Source organism: Monopterus albus, unplaced genomic scaffold, assembly GCF_001952655.1.
Source record: "Monopterus albus unplaced genomic scaffold, M_albus_1.0 scaffold284.1, whole genome shotgun sequence".
NCBI lineage: Eukaryota > Metazoa > Chordata > Actinopteri > Synbranchiformes > Synbranchidae > Monopterus > Monopterus albus.
This window is the reverse complement of record NW_018128164.1, coordinates 361,427-379,508: the sequence shown is the minus strand read 5'-3', so window position 1 is coordinate 379,508 and position 18,082 is coordinate 361,427. Positions and strand designations below refer to the sequence as shown.

At 40.2% G+C, this 18,082-nt stretch overlaps 1 protein-coding gene and 1 long non-coding RNA gene across 2 annotated transcripts in view; one reads left to right on the top strand and one right to left on the bottom strand.

Moving 5' to 3' along the window:
- The window catches only part of LOC109973219 (uncharacterized), a 54,713-nt gene extending 36,649 nt beyond the window's left edge, over window positions 1-18,064 (bottom strand). Inside the window, exon 1 of the long non-coding RNA XR_002276788.1 lies at window positions 17,919-18,064. This is a non-coding gene — a long non-coding RNA (uncharacterized LOC109973219). The remainder of the gene's footprint in view (window positions 1-17,918) is intronic.
- Window positions 1,725-5,382, top strand: LOC109973218 (transcription factor Sox-8). Its single transcript, XM_020622632.1, has 3 exons — window positions 1,725-2,402; window positions 2,734-2,969; window positions 3,121-5,382. The coding sequence occupies exons 1-3, from the start codon at window positions 1,987-1,989 to the stop codon at window positions 3,864-3,866; spliced, it is 1,398 nt and encodes a 465-aa protein (XP_020478288.1). The 5' UTR covers window positions 1,725-1,986; the 3' UTR covers window positions 3,867-5,382.
- Window positions 18,065-18,082: the final 18 nt, after the last annotated feature.

Here is an 18,082-nt window from a genome sequence, read left to right as displayed (position 1 = left end):
CAGCAAATTCTATTCTACAAGCCACAGTTTCTATTATTTCCATATTATAAACTCTTCTTACTCCCTCAGCCACCTGCAGTGTGCATCGAGCAAAGCAAACTGCTATCCAGCACAAACATACCTTGTCTTTTCATGGGTAGGCCTGTGATAAAAATCATCCCGCAATACATGAAGACAAAGGCACCATTAACAAAGGCAGTGATTCTGTCAACCCTCTTATCTCTTCTCCAGTGTCATAAAAATCCTGCTCCACTGGTGATGAGGGGTGACTTATGGATCACTAACAAACTGCTGGGAAATATTAACTTCCTCTTCTATATTAGGAACATTTTTCTAAGTAACTAGGCTCACGCAGACCTGCGAAGTTGGAGGCTTTGTTATCCATGACAACTTCTTGCTACAAGTCGAGAGTGAGCAGTGAGAGTATGAGTTTTGAATCATGATCATTTTTTAGATTCAGATCTTCACACACACACACACACACACACACACACACACACACACAGACACACACAGAGGAAAGATTAAAATATAGCGTCTAACATCACACACTGAAAACCTAAAAAGCATTATTGTATGATTGTTACAATTTACTATACATACTGTATGTGCAGTACCCACACTACAAATAGTAACATTGGATTTGAAAATAATTAGTGGACCTAATTCAATTTTTTTAGCCTGATATCAACACCCATTTTAAATAACTCACTTCTAACTTGGTGTCAGAAAAGCTGACCGACTTATGCATTTCAGTTTAACCCAGAAAATATGGCACTTTTGTTTAGGGGTGGCCGACTTCCCAGCATGCATTGTTTGAGTTAACACTCTCCAGAGAGTCTTCTTTTTTATATTTTGAAGAGCCCATTCATAGTGGAGACTTTGTGTGTCTGTAATATATATTAAGTTATGGTTATTTTTTCTCATAAGTGTAAAAGTATGACAAACCACGACAAAGGTTGATCTTGATTTCAGTCCGTACCCTCATTTAAACATCAACAAGGCCAGTTGAGACAGGTTTGCATGCTGTTTGTACTTACTTTGGTACAAAATCCCTTCAACAGCTATAAGTTCTTTGTGCTAAATGAAGAAATTACTTTACATCCTAAGAAGTGTAAAAAAATAAAAAAACATGTACAATCACTGTCCGCGTGACTTAGTTCAGTCAACTTACTATTTTTAAATTTTAAACTTATAGTTTTATACATTTTTTAAAATTAATTTTTGACATTTATTAGGCGACTTTGATGGTGAAATATTAAAATGTACTTCAATCAAAATAAAAATATTTGATTAACTACAATATTTCAATTACATAAAAGCTTGTATATGCATCAGAATGTTACAGTATAACAGTAGAAACATTATCAACCTATATTGCAATAATTTATCATTATATTTACATTTATATAATAAAGATATTTATGTTTGCTGTATTAATAATAGCAACACTGAGTATTTTCTTACTTAACTCACTACTTTTCCTAACAGCGTCATAAAATTATGGCAGAATATTCGTTTGTGACAGAACGTGTGCAGCTTTAATAAAAACAGAGGTGTCACTGATTTAAAAAAAAAGAAAACAAAATAATTATAATAATGAAGCCCACATAAAAAACGAGCCAATGGTTAGAAAGTGGCGATTTATTCCAACCAATCCGAGAAGGAAGGTGGAGTGACGACTTTAAAACTCCAGCTGAAGTTGTTGTAACGTGTGACTCCTCAGCTCACATTGTGGACCACAACTTTCAGGACCGCACTTCACATGACAACCTAGGAAAACAAGAGGAACGACAAAATACACGGGGAAGCAAAAGGAAATCGACGGACTCTGATTGACTGAAATTTACCGGAATTTACCCGTGGCGCACCGTGCGTAAAAGCGCACTAGCCACTTTGCTGCGCTCTTGAATTTACTGGTAACGTCTGATTTTTGTTTTAGTTGAAGATTGTTTTCGGATTTTCCTTCTCTCGGGGCGGAAAAAAATGTTAAAAATGACAGAGGAGCATGACAAGTGTGTCAGCGACCAGCCCTGCAGTCCATCGGGCACAAACAGCTCCATGTCCCAGGACGAGTCCGACTCCGATGCTCCGTCCTCACCTACAGGCTCCGACGGCCAAGGAGCCTTGCTGACCGGCTTGGGCAAGAAACTGGATTCCGAGGATGACGAGCGGTTCCCAGCTTGCATACGGGACGCAGTCTCTCAGGTGCTCAAAGGATACGACTGGTCCTTAGTGCCCATGCCCGTAAGAGGGAACGGAGCTTTGAAGAGTAAGCCTCACGTCAAAAGACCCATGAATGCCTTCATGGTCTGGGCGCAAGCGGCCCGCAGAAAGCTAGCGGATCAGTATCCTCACCTGCACAACGCCGAACTGAGCAAGACCCTGGGGAAACTTTGGCGGTAAGGAAATAGTTAATTTACTACAAGGAGAAATCCAGGGAAAGAAAGCATAAATTAAAGTAACTAAGGACGGTGTGTGGTCATGGCTAGAGATGTGGCCATGCAGTTTTACTAAAAAAACATGTTCAGTTAACAGCAAAAATAGGGTTACACTAAATTAACATTTTGGTTTTTTGAATGTATAATAAATGGTTAAAGAAAGAGGGAATTTCTCCTGCTTTTTCAAAACCCATCTACAAAATAAATAAATACTGGTTTCGTTATTATTGCTACTAGTTTTTATTATTGACTCAATACATTTGGACACTTTTTATATATATTTTTCCCTTAGCTTGCTCTCTGAGAGTGAAAAGAGGCCATTTGTAGATGAAGCAGAAAGGCTTCGGGTTCAGCACAAGAAAGATCATCCAGACTACAAGTACCAGCCTCGACGACGAAAGAATGTGAAACCAGGCCAGAGCGACTCAGATTCAGGAGCAGAACTGTCACATCATATGTATAAAGCTGAACCAGGGATGGGAGGACTGGCAGGGATGACTGATGGACACCACCACCCTGAACATGCAGGTATGCTGTTACATTAAAACAAATGATGCAGCAAACACAAGTTTTTGTGTTTTATTTTAAGGGTTAAATCAATTTAGGCTGCTGTAAATTGAATCATTTTAAATTTGTTGTGATGAGCCCTCATGTTTCATTTCTGATATTTTCCTTTCAGGGCAGCCCCACGGTCCCCCTACACCTCCCACTACTCCCAAGACAGACCTACACCACGGGATGAAGCAGGATCTGAAACATGAAGGCCGTCGTCTTGTTGACAGCAGCAGGCAAAACATTGACTTCAGCAATGTAGACATCTCTGAGCTCAGCACTGATGTCATCAGCAACATGGAGACCTTCGATGTGCACGAGTTTGACCAGTACCTCCCGCTCAATGGCCACGCCTCAGGCTCCTCCACCCTGCCCTCAGACCACAGCCACGGGCAGGCTGCAGTGCCCAGCGGCTCTTACACTTCCTCATACAGTCACGCAAGTGCCAATGGGTCAACATGGAACCGCAAGAGCACCTTGTCCTCCTCCTCACCTTCCACCAGCGAGGTGGGCCAGCACCGGCTCCATATTAAAACAGAACAACTGAGCCCCAGCCACTACAGCGAGCACTCCCATGAGTCACCCTCACACTCTGATTACAGCTCCTATAGTAGCCAGGCCTGTGTCACCTCAGCCACATCAGCTGCGGCCTCTTTCTCCAGCTCTCAGTGTGACTATACTGACCTCCAGAGCTCCAGCTATTACAACCCTTACTCTGGCTACCCTTCTAGCCTCTACCAGTACCCTTACTTCCACTCATCCAGGCGACCTTATGGCAGCCCGATCCTTAACAGTCTGTCGATGGCTCCTGCTCACAGCCCCTCCGCTTCCAGCTGGGACCAACCCGTCTATACCACGCTGTCTCGACCTTAGGGGGACAAGAAACACTCAGTTCAAGCCCAAGACTCATTCAGATTGATGCACTAATGAAGGACGTAAGGAGCAGGTGGGGAAGTGTGTAGTAGGTAGTAGGCTACCTGAGACCATTTGAACGTGAAACAAAAAGAAAAAGTGCCTGCTGATTTTATACAAAGTTATATTGTTGCAATGAAAACACACTTAAGACTTTTTACACAAAGAGAAATTGTGTTGTTGGTGAGCCAAACTCCTCCATGAGGACACGTTGCCTACACCTACATCCTGTACATCTCCCATTTTTCCAGTTTACGATTGCACGTGTGTGCACACTTGAGGTAAAGCAAAGGCCTGCCACTGAGTTGTGTAGGAGAGAAACAGTTTGGCTCAGTTCTATTGCGAAGCAGATGGAGACGCAGATACATTGGAGAATATACACAGGACCAATTCTGTGAATTTGCAGTAAAATTTACATTAATGACCAGAGCTATAACACAGCACATTTGGCCATTTGCATCAGTGGATCAGTCTTAACTAAATGGCTCATATGTATCTTATAGTGTCATTTTGACGTAAAAGTCTTATGTATTTATGTTCATGTATTATTGGTTTCTTTTTTTTTGTTCTTTAGTAGATAAACACATGTAATGTGGGTTTTGGTTATTTACGGTATTGTTTGGCTCTTACTGAAAACAAGGTAAATTAAGTGAAGGATGGTATAGGTTCAATGCATTTGGTATCATTCCGTTGATGACTGATTACCAGCAACATCTCCATTCCAAGTTGCAAGAAAACGGAGCAGGACCAACAGACTCGCACAGGACAGAACAGGTGTCTGAAAGCTACACTTGGCAAATTGCGATTAGTCATGATCTAGGGTTAAAGGAAATGGGGTAAGATAACACCACACACTCTGAGTGACATGTCAGCTGGACCTCCTGTACACATATGTATACATACATGCATCCTAGTGTGCGTGTGTCAGGGAGATGACGTGCAACTGTACATGTCACCCATTTGCTTGGGCAGGAGATACATATCCCATGACATAATGCACACCAATGATATTAAAAAAAATTCATTTTGAACTTTTTCTGTAATGCAAAGAAAAGTATTTAAAGAGGAAATTGTGTTTGAGTACTTGCCCATATTTATCTCATCAACCAAGTGCCAACTCACTGCTATAGTCTTGCGCAAAACATTTTTGTGCCTTCTAATGCTTTATGTCAGTATTTCAATATGAAATTTAATTATTAACAGACTTCAGGCAGCACACAATCAGTAATCCACACCACAAACTCCTATCGTTAACCTGCTCCCGATTATATTCTTAATTTGATATCATTCCTTACAGCCTTGGTTTGTAATGTTCTGTGAGATGCTGTATGAAAAATGTCCAGAGCATCGTGCTCCACGTTTTGTCCACAGAACAGTGTTTTGTATATTATGGTGTATAATTTTGAGAAAGGCTGGGAAAATTATTGTTGTTCTATTAACTAGAGTTTCATTCACACATGCACAGCTAACCCATTTGCTGGCCATTTTTTAAAAATAAAAAATACTTTTTCTTGATTTTTGTCTTTGTCACTCTTTTGCATCTATCTTTAGTTTCACTCTTGCTCTTTAATAATACTTGAAAAATGATCTTCATAATTAGAATGAATTGAAGTGAGCAGTTCTTATGGGTTTGTCTTCATGCCTGGTACCAGCTGTTTAAAAACGGATTTCTTGTCCAACATCTGTACTGTGAGCTACAGCTGTTGGGGGAAACCAGGGAAATTCAAATGTATGCTTCTCAAATCAGGTGCACATGTAAGTCTGTCTGCTTATTACGTTTTATAGTGCCACTGTCAGAACCTGCCGACTTTACAGGTCCTTTGACACTTTGCTTTTTTTTTTTTTTTTGTTAGATGATTGACAGAGGAATAAGGAGAGATGCTATCTCCTCTGGTCCAGTGGGTCAAGTGTTCCTACTGTCCATAAACACCTCACTCAACCTCCTATCAGACCCATCATATCTGGTAATGGTTCAGAACCGCTTTCCAAATTTGCAGATATTTTTCTGAAAGGTGTTTCTCTCTGTGTTGCTGATGCCGACCTCTTTCTAGCCACAATAGTTGTTTAGAGCTAATAAAAACAATCACCACAATCCCTTCTTAATCATGTTCAAATTATAGAAAAGATTCATTGATCAAGCATTTTTGAGCAGGATCTGAAGATAAATTGTCAAGTTTGCCACTTATTTAAACAACGGTACTTGTTTTCTCAAAAAAACACAACCAGCTTTCTGGATTAGACAAAAACTGTTCTGCTCCTGTCATGTCTTGTCTTTATGGCAGAAGGGTTCAAAACGTTCAGCTAACTAGGACTCAATCATGGATGGGGTTGAAGTGCCAGTGTCCTGACTTCTTTGACTCTAGAATGCTTCTTGGCTTATATGCTTTTCCTTTAATAAATATGCAGGTGTCTAAAACAAAACTGTAGGATGTTGCTGCAAACAGCTTATCACCAGTTCTAATGTCACTCTCTAAGAACCCTCTGACATTACTGGGCCTTTATTTCACACATCTTATGTGGCTATGGGTGCATCTACCAGAATGGTAAGGTTCAGATTTTTTTGTTAAACCACTGACAAGAGAGGAATAAGGAGAGATCCCATCTCCTCTGGTCCTGTGAGTAGAGTGCTCAAGTTGGCCCTGGCATGCATGCCAAGCAACCAACCCTAACCAGCACAGGGAGAAGCCAAGTGCCAGGGCCGCGCTGCTGAATTTTAATGATTCATTATGCTGTGGAGGGGCCCCATTGTGTCCTTTTATCCGGAGAGCTAGAAAGGAATTAATTGGACAGAAAATGGAAGGGCAAGGGGAACTGACAAGCCATTAAGAGGGTCCTGAATGGATTAGATGCAGATGGGGGAGGATTTTTTCCCCCCTTGCTGTCTCATATCACAGCGCTTCACAAACAAAAAAAACAACAAGAACAACAACCACAATGACCACCAGACCAAACTGTAGAAATCATATCAGCGCACATAATCTGTAGATAATAAAAGAAGATAATACCACAGCAGATGGGGTGTGGGTGGCTCAAGAACGACTTGTTGTTTTTCTTCCCTCAAAGTCTTTTTTTCCACCAGTGTTTGCCAAATACTTTCAGGAGGAACTCTTGAGAAAGAACAGGAGTGAACAAAAGTGAGGCAAAAAGGCTCTTCAGGGTGCTTGGGTCCTGTTTCCCTGGAACTTGTCCACAGTTTCTGATTGGGCCTCTTGAAAGCCCTACTGTAAATAGCTTAAAAAAATGAACTGGAATGGGGGGACTTCACTGAGTTACATCAGCACATTATACTGAATGAAGGACTAAATGAATGAACGAAGGAAGGAAGCAACGTTTTCACTCTGCAGTTGAGAAAAATAGTTCATATATGAGAATATACTCAAATCAAGTGCAACTGTAGTTCACATCGAGACAGCATGTATATACTGTATATACTGTAGATTCTCACATGCAGAAATAAAATGCATTTTACAATAAATTTAACAGTGCCACATGAGGGCAAAAGGAAGGGCATCATTGGAGGGAGGGAGTCATGGTCTTGGACCCAGAGGACATGTGGGAGAAGCAAGATGAACCCAGGGAAACTGGTGCTTCCACCACCTGACCACATCCCATTGTTAGGAGCAGGATAACTCGCCTGGTAATAGTCTCATCCTGTCTAATGAGCCTGGCTGACATGGGGCTTGTATAGGGGGAAAAAAGAGGGAGCTGGGAACTGTGAAAACTCTGAGAATGCAAGTCTGATTTGCAAGGGAAATGAAGTGGACATAAAGCATGGTTATTGCCTGCCACTGAATCTGCCCAGCCTAATCCCACTTGGATGCACAGAGTCTCTTTTAAGTTCTCTGAGTTTTCATCATGCATACAGTACAGCTGTCTCATCATAGATGGCTGTTTTACTGTAACATGTATTTACATTTTGTTTACAAAAAAAAAAAAGTCAAGAAAATCATAGTTCGATAGCAGATTAACTTTTATTGTGCATTTGAAATTGGTGATACCTTAATAAAAATGTCATTACAATGTCAACTTTCCATTGCTTGAGTATATATATATATAACATTTTGACTGAGAGGTTTCCAGTATGGAAAAGCAATATACAGTAAGTGGCACAGATTATTATAGAAAAATCTGCCGCACCCTCTTGTTTGCTACAGTATCTCATGCAGCTTCCAAAGCAAACACGTTTAAATAAATCTTAGCTGCTCTGACTTCCTGAGGCTTATTTTGCCTGGTCTCCCTGTTCTTCTCACTAAATATAAGGAGTCCATTTTATTACTGGTGTCTCCTGTGCTTGCCGGCACGACGAGGCCAAGTAAAACAGGGTGGAAAAACAAACACCGACTTCCCCAGTTCCTCATGGATCGGCACACAAAGAGAAAAAAGGGAGAGTGCCAAAACTTTGGCTTCCAAAAAGCCACAAAATTAATGCTGGCTCCATCAAAGTCACCTAAAATTGGCCAGTAATACCTACATCAGCCAGTTCCTGTGGGGACTTAATGGCAACTTCAACCAGTTTAGCTCAATGGAAAGTAAAATGCTTGAGAACAAATAAGGTGTCCTGAGGTACATATGGAAACCACAATAGTTTAACAGTCTGTAAAGTTGCAGCTTTGGTTTTACTGTAAGGATTTAATTTTTTTCTTGGTAAATCAAGAGGGATTAATAATAAAGCTCTGTGAACACTGTCATAAAATCTGGTGCCTCCACCAGGCATGAGATTTAAAAAAACAAAAATCAAATTTGAAGTAAATCTATCCCAGTGAAGCAACTGATTATTGCTGTTTACTGAAAAGATACCCAGACCCAGTCTATTTGCAAATAATTGTCAGTGTCTGTTTCAACCTGCTTCGAGTGCCAGATGGGGAGGGATTACTGAACCAGAGTGTCAGGTTACTTTTACTACTTTTCTAATGAATGAAACTTTCTGTTACTGAAAATTTTACATTTGGTAAAATTCACATTTTATCACTCATAACAAAACAAAGGCTGAGTATCATTGTAAACTCACCAAATAAAGAAATAGATCATCATTAGGGCTCACCAGAACTTAAAAATGGTGATAGTGCTGAAGACAAACAGTCACCACAAATGGAGTGGTCCTTAAAAAAGGGGGGTGGGGTGAAATAAAGAAAACTGAAAAAACAGCAACAATTTGACATCTGGTCATGTTCTGTTCTCTGAACAGTTGTCCACAGTCTTTCACTTTCTTTTTTCATTTGTTCTCTCCTTTTCACTTTTTCTTGGCACATCCCGATTGTGAATGGGGTGGCAGCATAGCTGCTCATCTTCTTTCCACAGCTTTAAGACTTGTTGATTAGTAACTATGGTGGTGTTTTCATTGTCACAGCTTTCTGCTTTTGTTGAACTGTGGCACAGCTCCACGTACTTTCTCCGTCTTCACTTGAAGTTACTGTGTCTCGTCTCAACCTTTTTCTCTTCACACTTCACGTCTGTCTACTCATCAGAGATGTAGTTTAATGTCCTGTGTTTTAGCCACACTGGAGAGACTTGATGATTGACAGTGGTTAAAATATATTTTTTTGTCTGATTTGAAACCTAAATGTAAAGCTGGAAAGGGTTATAAAGCACACTTTCTAATTCTGCTTCTATGTTCAAATCTGCTGTCACTGGAAATAATAAGTGATCAACAATTTTTAAAATGCCTGTCATTGTCATTTACAGCTTAGTGTAATTTAAAGTGACATAAGTGGGGGCTGGAGGGTTACTGAGACCAACAATCATCAATTCATAATTTTGGGGTCAATGAGGGAAATCCCTTTTGTAGCTGATGTAATTAAGTATGATGAATTGGCATGTTACTGCCCCCCCACGTACACACTTACATTGTTACCCTGCCCACAGCTCCCAGAACACACACAAGTTGCACTCCTTTGTCACCAGTGAGGCAGGGGAAGGCGAGACAGAGCCACCAGCATGCGGGTTACTGTAAGGCCGTGGAATGTGGAGTGTGGGCGGAACATTCACCACAAATCTTTCATGCTACTGGTGCACTAAAAGGTAGTAGTGATAGAAACATTTATTTATAAGGAGAGAACGTACGAGGGAAAAGTTAAATATGAAGACGGAGTGAAGGCTGGAAAAGCTCAGGTACAAAGAAAAGAAAGAAAAATCTCTTCCTCATTTCTCGTTTGCAGAACTGCTTGGCAGAAAGTGTGACAGGGACAGCAGGACCGGAGTTTTAAATGTAGCTCAGTGTTGGCAGAGCTGTGTGTGAGTGCACTCTGTGGGAGCACCAAATCTTGTTGCCCAGTGCAACATGGCGATTCAGACTAAACGGCACAGCCCATTAAAACCTATTTACCCCATTAGTGTGTATATACACCCTACAAGCCTGTGGCTGGATTTACTATACTGACTAGCTCAATTCTCACAAACCTATACTGCAGTGCCATGGGGGGTGCCTTTTAAATCAATGTCTGGGATGCCACACTCTCTCATTTCTGGGCAATGCTACAACAGACAGTACACCACAACATATCAGGTAACCCTTGCAATATGTGTTTAATATGCATATGATCAGCAACACATGACATCCCCTCACACTTGATATCATTTTGTGGTACGACAAAGAGCAGGGAAGAGTGGGAGAGGGGGAAACAATAGGAAGGAGTTTGTTCTCCCATGTGGTTTTGGCCCATTCAGAGGGGCTTGGAGCCACACCAGTCTATTCCTGGTCCAGCCTTTGATATGGATGGGGTTCATTATGTAACCAAATCTACTGTCAAAGAATAAAACAATATGGGGCCAGAAGGAGAGGTGTTCTTTTGTTTTTTTTTAGGCCAGAGTAAAATATAAGTGGCTGGAAAGGCATTAACACAAAGTCTCGCTCACCTCATCAGTCCTGACACTGTGAGCCATTCCTGTTCCTTTGGCTTTGAAATGAATTACGCACTGAATTAACAGCAATGACCTCCTGACAAGTGTCTCATTTCACAGTTCCTGAAATGCATTAAACCATATATTGTATCACTGTCTTTTTTTAATTGCCTGAGCTCAGTTATACCAGCCATTACCACCTCCCAAAAACTACAAATTGGTAGCATCACACAGATAAGTGTATTTGATGCTCTGATAAGCCTACAAAAAACTATCAACATTTTGGAGTACAGACCAAAGAACTTAATCAGATGCAATGAATGAACAGACAATCTCTGCAAGACCCCAACAAATACACATGGAAGCAACTATGACACTAGCTTTGAGCCCCATTCTCCGTCTTGCCCTTTTACTGGGACTGTGGCTTCAACCATGCTGCTGAGCTGGGACTGAGCATGAGCAGTAAGAGGACAACTTTGCCTTTCAGTGGTTTGTTGAGTTTGTTATTGCTAAGGTATGGCAAGAGCAACAAACCTCAGTGTAGTTACAAGAAGACAGACAAGGAAACAGGAGCACATATATGCACTGAACCGTGGCTTTGGAATACTGTCTGGTAGCTGTCACCTCTGTGCTGGAGTTTGGTTTGATTTGACTGCAACAGCTAAACGCTGCTCAATGCAAATGGGTCCGCTGAGCTATATCTGGAGCAGCAGAGGCTGCTGATGATTTGACTGTATGAAAATTGTATCAGTATGTTTGCTGTTTGAAAGCAGGATATTAGAGGGTAAAAGATAAAATGTACACAAACATCACAGTGGTGCTAATCAGAGTTACCGGCGTGCCACATCAGACTTAGTGTTCTGTGGTATTAGTGACACAAGATGAACAGCGTTACCTAGTGTATGTAAACAGTCCAAGGTGGAGTTCGTGCCTGGGTGAACCTCAACTACAAAATAGTCAGTAATGTAAGACCAGAGAATACCGAGTCTGTGGTCACCATCCTTTCTTTCTGCACTCCCTTATTCCTTAAGCTAATGTTTGCTTTGGTTCTGCTCCATCATTTTCTCCTATGCTGAGAATCAACATGACAACAGTCTGTGCTCAGCGACAGTTATGCTCAGGATATTTCATAGAGAAACAACAATGATGTGTGACAGCCCTATGTTGACTTTTCATTAAGGCCAGGAATTAAAATTAAGCATTATGCTAGCACTGCACCCACAGCCATAAACCGCCTGGTTTGGGTTCAAAATCAACAAAGTGGAGATCAAACGTATGCCTGTTTGGATAGACATTTGGCAGCTTACTGGTTATGTATTCATAAAAAAAAAACATTCAACAAAAAGGTTCAATAAACAATTTAAATGTCACTATTGATAAGTTACATGATGAATGCATCACTCAAATGATCTTGCTTTTCAAGTAAAATAAAAGTCTCCCACGCAAGTTGAGTCCTGCCAGGCTGCAGCTTTTGCCAGAGAGAAACTATTCACTGTAGTGGCTAATGAGCTTGAACTTTGACCCCTAGGAAAGGTAGGGGGCCTGGTCATATAGTATCACTGCCTAACTGCTTTGTTTTCATGAGGAGTGGGCTAGAGGGGAAATGGTAAAGAGCTCCAATGAACAGGGAAAAGTATGTCGATACAGAAATGGATTTCATACTATGGAATCTAGCCTGGAGACATCTGTCAGCAGATCTCTGGTTATTTCTATATAATTTAATGATACGAGTTGAAACATTTCCATTCATGTTTGTTCCATGTTTATTGAGGCCTTTCTCTCCTAAGTTAAATCACAGATACCAGAGGTTTTGTAGAAAGGTATGCACAGGAAATACACACCCAAACACACACGCATGCAGATAGACAGGTAGCTAGCATTTCACTTCCTGGCAGGATTGTAGTCAGGTAGGATGGTGTGCAGGGATTATATGATTGAACGTGTAAGATGATCTGTAGTTTGTACAGGATGATGGCTTTTTTAATAAAATAGACCTTTCACTGATTTGCTGTGTGATATCCCTGAGAAGAGGTGGCCTCATTGCTGCAGAGGAGGAAGACAGGAGACAGCATGAGCAACCAGATGCACTGGCTAACTGCTAAAGGTTAAACATTCATACAATAACAGGTCAAATCACTTTTTAAAAATTATATTTGTACACAGCTTATCTGAACTCTTTGGTAATTATAAGTGTTTTGGTAATTATGAGTCAAGCTCGATTTGATATTTTCCAGTCTCAAAGGCAGGTGTGATTAGGTGAAGGTTAAACTGGCTTGATTAAAGTTCCTCCTTTCTACAGTAGCACTTTAGCGTATATAACATGCTGTATTTAAAAAATGAGTGATGCAATAGACCCGCCTTATTTTGACTTATCAAACAAAGGAATAACTAACAACATACCAGCAGCATTGCATTTAGGAGTACCAGAATTTGTTGAAATAATAAATCTCTATTTTGCTAAATGGTCCCACATAAATGTTACTGGTTACACTTACGTGTTTCCTGGTATGAAAGACAAAATGTCTGCCCTGAGAATGGGAGCGACTGAAACTAGCCAGGCTGCCAAATGTCATCAGTACAGTGTAGAGCACTTTATTTTGCTACTAGTTGTGGTTAAGTCAGGAATTCTGTGATTCTTATTTTTCATTTTCCTCATCATTCTTGACACTTTCCTCCAAATTCTCCAATTATGAGGGTATGCACGTAAAGCGTCTGTGTATGTGTGTGCACATGTCTGCCAGCACCCATGTAAATGTTGCTGCTGTCCCAGGATGGAACTAATCCCATGGTGGCAGGAGTGGAGGGGGAGCCAGCACATGTGCAAATCTTTCAACTGCGGTTTGCGATGTTTAGTCTTGCTTCGTCAACACTTCTTGAACCCAGTCCAGAAAAGCTTTCAATCGCCCATAATTCTAGACTCCCTTTGCATCCTAAAGCTCCTTTGCCCTCTTTGCCTAAAGAACATCCCTTTCACAAGATGAAAAAACAACATGAATATAATAAAATCATCTTTTTTCCAGAGTACAGTAAAGAAGGAGCACCTTTGGTCTCTAAGGTTTTGCCTTGCAGGGACTTTCCAAATATGATCATTATAAGGCAAGCTGGCACTACATTGACCAAGGCATCACCAGGGCAATCTTTCCAGGGCAGCTGATTTGACTCGCAAAACAAGCCACATTCCAGCAGAAGGCTGAGGGGGTTTCCCCTACATTTGTGGACTACAGTTCATCCCTGGCTGTCCTGTAAGAATTGTCATGTAATATGTTAAAAACTGCAGTAGAGACAATGAGAAGGTTTGTGCATGTCACATTTTTTATGTAAAAGTTAATATATTTAGTTTAGGAATATACATCTAATGTGTTTGTAAATTATTTGATTATGAAAAAACAATTCTTCTCAAATATTGGGGTTAGTCCTTTATTCTCTGTTTAAATGGTCTATATGTCAGCCCTCTGACTGACTGGTGACTTCTCCAGGATCTACCCTGCTTTTTGTCCAGTGTCAATTGGGACAGACTCCAGCCCCCCCACCTCACAAGACTCAGTGACTATAGATAATGGATGGAAAAATGTATTGTGTGTATATAACAGTGAGATTATAAGGGACCTAAAGGACGCTGTTCTCTGACCTCACTTTTATTGTGCTCTCTGCACCTTCAGTTACAAAAACACTCAGTGGCCAAACACGACAACTGCTCCACACAGTAATAACTTTTGCTTTCTTAGCCTTTGCAGCTGTCCAGTCACCCAGGTCCTCAATTCATAACAACAGCTGAGGCTCAACCTCTGTACTTATGGCAACCACCGTGCAACGAGTGGCAACAAAACCTCAAATACATTTTCTCCTCAAACTGCTGAAACATTTTGCTCAGCCTTTTAAAATCTTTCTATAAAGAACATTTTAACTAGACTTCCACCTAAATTTTGCAAACATCTGTTCTACAATGATCTGAAACACTATAATTAGACTGACTTTGGCTTCATCCTAGTTTCCAGATTTCTGATCAATCTAACCCACTCAACCAATTCACTTGAGCAATACAAAGAATTAAACACACAGCCACTTGTAATAGCTAAACAACTAACACCCAGGATATCTCTAGTGTCTCGTGACCCAACTCCTGCACCCACTCACTTCCTCTGTGTGGACAGGGGAAAAGAAGAATCAAACAGAAGAAATGGTTAACTTAAAGCTCAGAGTGGGGGATTTGTATGTCATCTTCACTTTCCCCAGGAAAATATAAGACCCACAGGTGGTTAAATCTGCCTCGGAGAAGTCAATTTCCTCAAACAAGAGTCCAAGTTCCACCTGTTACCGCAGAAACCAGGAACAGCTGTATAATATGACCCTCTTAAACAAATATGATAAAGCTGTAAATTGTTTTGATTCATGTGAATTTGACATACACTGACAAAAACACATGTACTTCCGTGAGTATGCTGTAAAATGGTGATGATAAATATGTTTCCATAAAAGTGAGTTGTCATTCAAATATGTGGGAAAACACAGTGAGGCTTTCTCCACCAGATGGCACTGCAGCACTTCTAATCGACTGGGTTTGATCACAGGATCTATTGCTCCACCAAGTGTTCAGCAGAACACAATACACCCAACCACCATTATTTTCTTCCTTAAACTCCTCTCACTGAACATGATTGTATCAAATGAAACAAAACCATTCAATTTTCTTGTACATCTTAATTTATATGCCTGATATTGATGAATCATTAATTGAGACCAGTTGTGCTTGCGCCATGTTTTATTACCAACATCTCTGAAAATTAAAATGATTATTAAAAGTGCAACTGAAAACCAATTTCCATATGACTTGATACAGCAGAGATGACAGCACCTTCAGAAAGAGGTGAGACACAGAGCAAAATGCACAAATACTGAATGAGAAAGCAACAAATTAAAAACCACTAATTAATCTTAGAAGCACTTTTACTACATGTGTTAAAAGGCCTCTTTCCAATTAAATCAACATTAATGACAGCAGTCTTCACGTTACAGAAGAGAGCAAATGCCTTCGTATTTAGGTGGAGATTATTCCATGGTTCATTGCCAGTAAAAGAAACACTTCCTTATTCAGTTCTGGTACATGGTCCTTGTAGCACAGGTCAGGAGCTGGAGAAGGTACTGCAAGATTTGGAGACTAGTTTATCATCTAAAATACAGCTGAATTGTAATGGCACTGATCATTTAATCACTTCCATTAAAAGGGTACTTAATGATTAAGAACTGAATTTTGCTCTGCTCCCTCTGAAGCCACAAAAGAATTTATCCAACTTTTATTTTGAAGTCCAGTCTATCCTTAGTCCTGTAAACAGACTTTGATGTATAAAGTGGTGAATTCCCCCTTTAAAGAACATAAAAATTCAACAGAAATAAGGGCCTAGGAATAGAGGCAGCACAGGGCCAATCACACCTCTATACAGTGTTTCAAAGCTGAGAGGAAAACTACCAGGGCATCAGTCACAGGAGAAATATGCAAATGACTGCAGTCTGTATCTTTGAATTGAGAATAGCATGAATGTGGTTTTACTTGTAGCAAGTTAAGATGCACGAGAACACAAGGCACATGTTAAACGATTCATTTTCACTGCACAGTTTGCAAAAACTTTCAAATTGGTTTCTAAATATGACAGGAACATGTTATATCCAGATTGCCTCAGTCAGGACAGGATAAATCAAACAGTCTAATACACATTTTAACACTATTCAATTGCATTTGCTAAACAAAAACAGTATCCATCAATTTTCCCCCGGTCTGTAAACGTCAGTGATGAGAAATGATGCCTCATTAGACTGTTATCTTACTAAACTGCATCCACAATGAGCCACTTTGGAACCAGGCAACCAGCATTGTTTGTACATTACTACTTATCTTAGCAACATATGGAAAGTTTTGTTCACAAAGACTGCAATTAATTTGAAGTGACTGTTATTGAATTCTTGGAAAGTGGAGAGACAAAAACACTAATGTCATAAAAGTACAAGATGACAGTCCACAGTGAAAATATTAGTTGACCCAGTGACAAACAAGTTGTTTGTATGAAATGACTAATTTTCTAGTTTAGAGGACAATAGCTTTTATAAAAACTTCAATTATTTTTCTTTCAATGGCACCTCCACAGATGTATTCATATTAAATGAATGTGGTTGTTTTGGGAATATCTGGAGGAAGTGGCCAAGACCCAAACCTTAGATAAGGTAAGCATGTTCCAGCTTTTAACAAAAAGGTATTGCTTGTAGTAATGATCCCACAGAGAAATAGCGATCACTTTCTCCTATCACTGTTTGCATTTTTTCAGCTGTTTTGGTTTTATACTGTAGCCCTCAAACTTAAAGTCACGCCACAGGAAAGTTAATAATCACTGCAACCTAATTTAAATGATAAAAAATGTCACCAAGTACGTTAAAGCTTTTAAAATCATGACAAAATAAGGAGTATTCTCTGCTGTGAAACGCTGCACGTGTGTTGGGTGAGAACACTGAAACCACACCCAATGGTGCCACCTGTTCTCATCATGGAGGAAGAACATGTAGAAAAAAAATGCACTTCAGAATCAGAATCAGCTTTATTGGCCAGGTGATTTGGACACACGAGGAATTTGAGTGGCTCTCAGTGTGTACATGGATGTCATCAAGCAAGGGAATGTGCATTCTGGGGTAAAGGCATAGCTAGCTAGCTGTAGGGTGTACTTACTCTTGGCTTGCATTGCTGTGGTGCTCTGTGCAGTACAACAGCTGCACGGTCTTCTTTGTGACCTCCCTCATGTCTGTCTTCCTCCACCAAATACAGTCAGTGCAGACCCACGTCACCACATTCACCTTCATTTGTTACTACTTTTGTCATTGTTTAATACTGAGGCAGTAGCATTAATGTAATTTCTTTTATAACAGAAACATAACCGTGGCCCTAAATTTTAATCTGTGTCAGTTTCATGAGTGCCCCTTAAAAACAAATGTAAGCACAGAGCTGTGTGTGCTCTAGCTTTTATAACATCACAGTGATGGGACAGGCGTTATGTACACTATCTGCCCAGTGCCAATCTGCAGACAAAATGAATGACTAGCTGGAATAAATAGAATATTTATCTTTGAATGAGTCAGCTTTTTCTCTATGCAGTTGCTGGTAAAAACAAAAACTGAGCTAAATGAGAGTAGACTTACATTCATCAGGTGGCCAGAAACATGACTTCACATCAGTGCTAATGCTGCTCCATGTCTGCTGGGTAAGTGAACATGTTCACTACATCAGCTTTAAAGATTATTGTATTGCCCCAGTAACAATAAATGAATAAAAATAAAAGTACTGAATCTAAGAACACATTTTA

What these genes read in the sequence shown, in the direction of transcription:
- LOC109973218 (XM_020622632.1), top strand. Translation starts at nt 1,987, where the DNA reads ATGTTAAAAATGACAGAGGAGCATGACAAGTGTGTCAGCGACCAGCCC. An exon ending in ACCCTGGGGAAACTTTGGCG is followed by an intron (nt 2,403 to 2,733) that starts GTAAGGAAATAG and finishes TTTTTCCCTTAG; the next exon opens with CTTGCTCTCTGAGAGTGAAA. An exon ending in CCACCACCCTGAACATGCAG is followed by an intron (nt 2,970 to 3,120) that starts GTATGCTGTTAC and finishes TTTTCCTTTCAG; the next exon opens with GGCAGCCCCACGGTCCCCCT.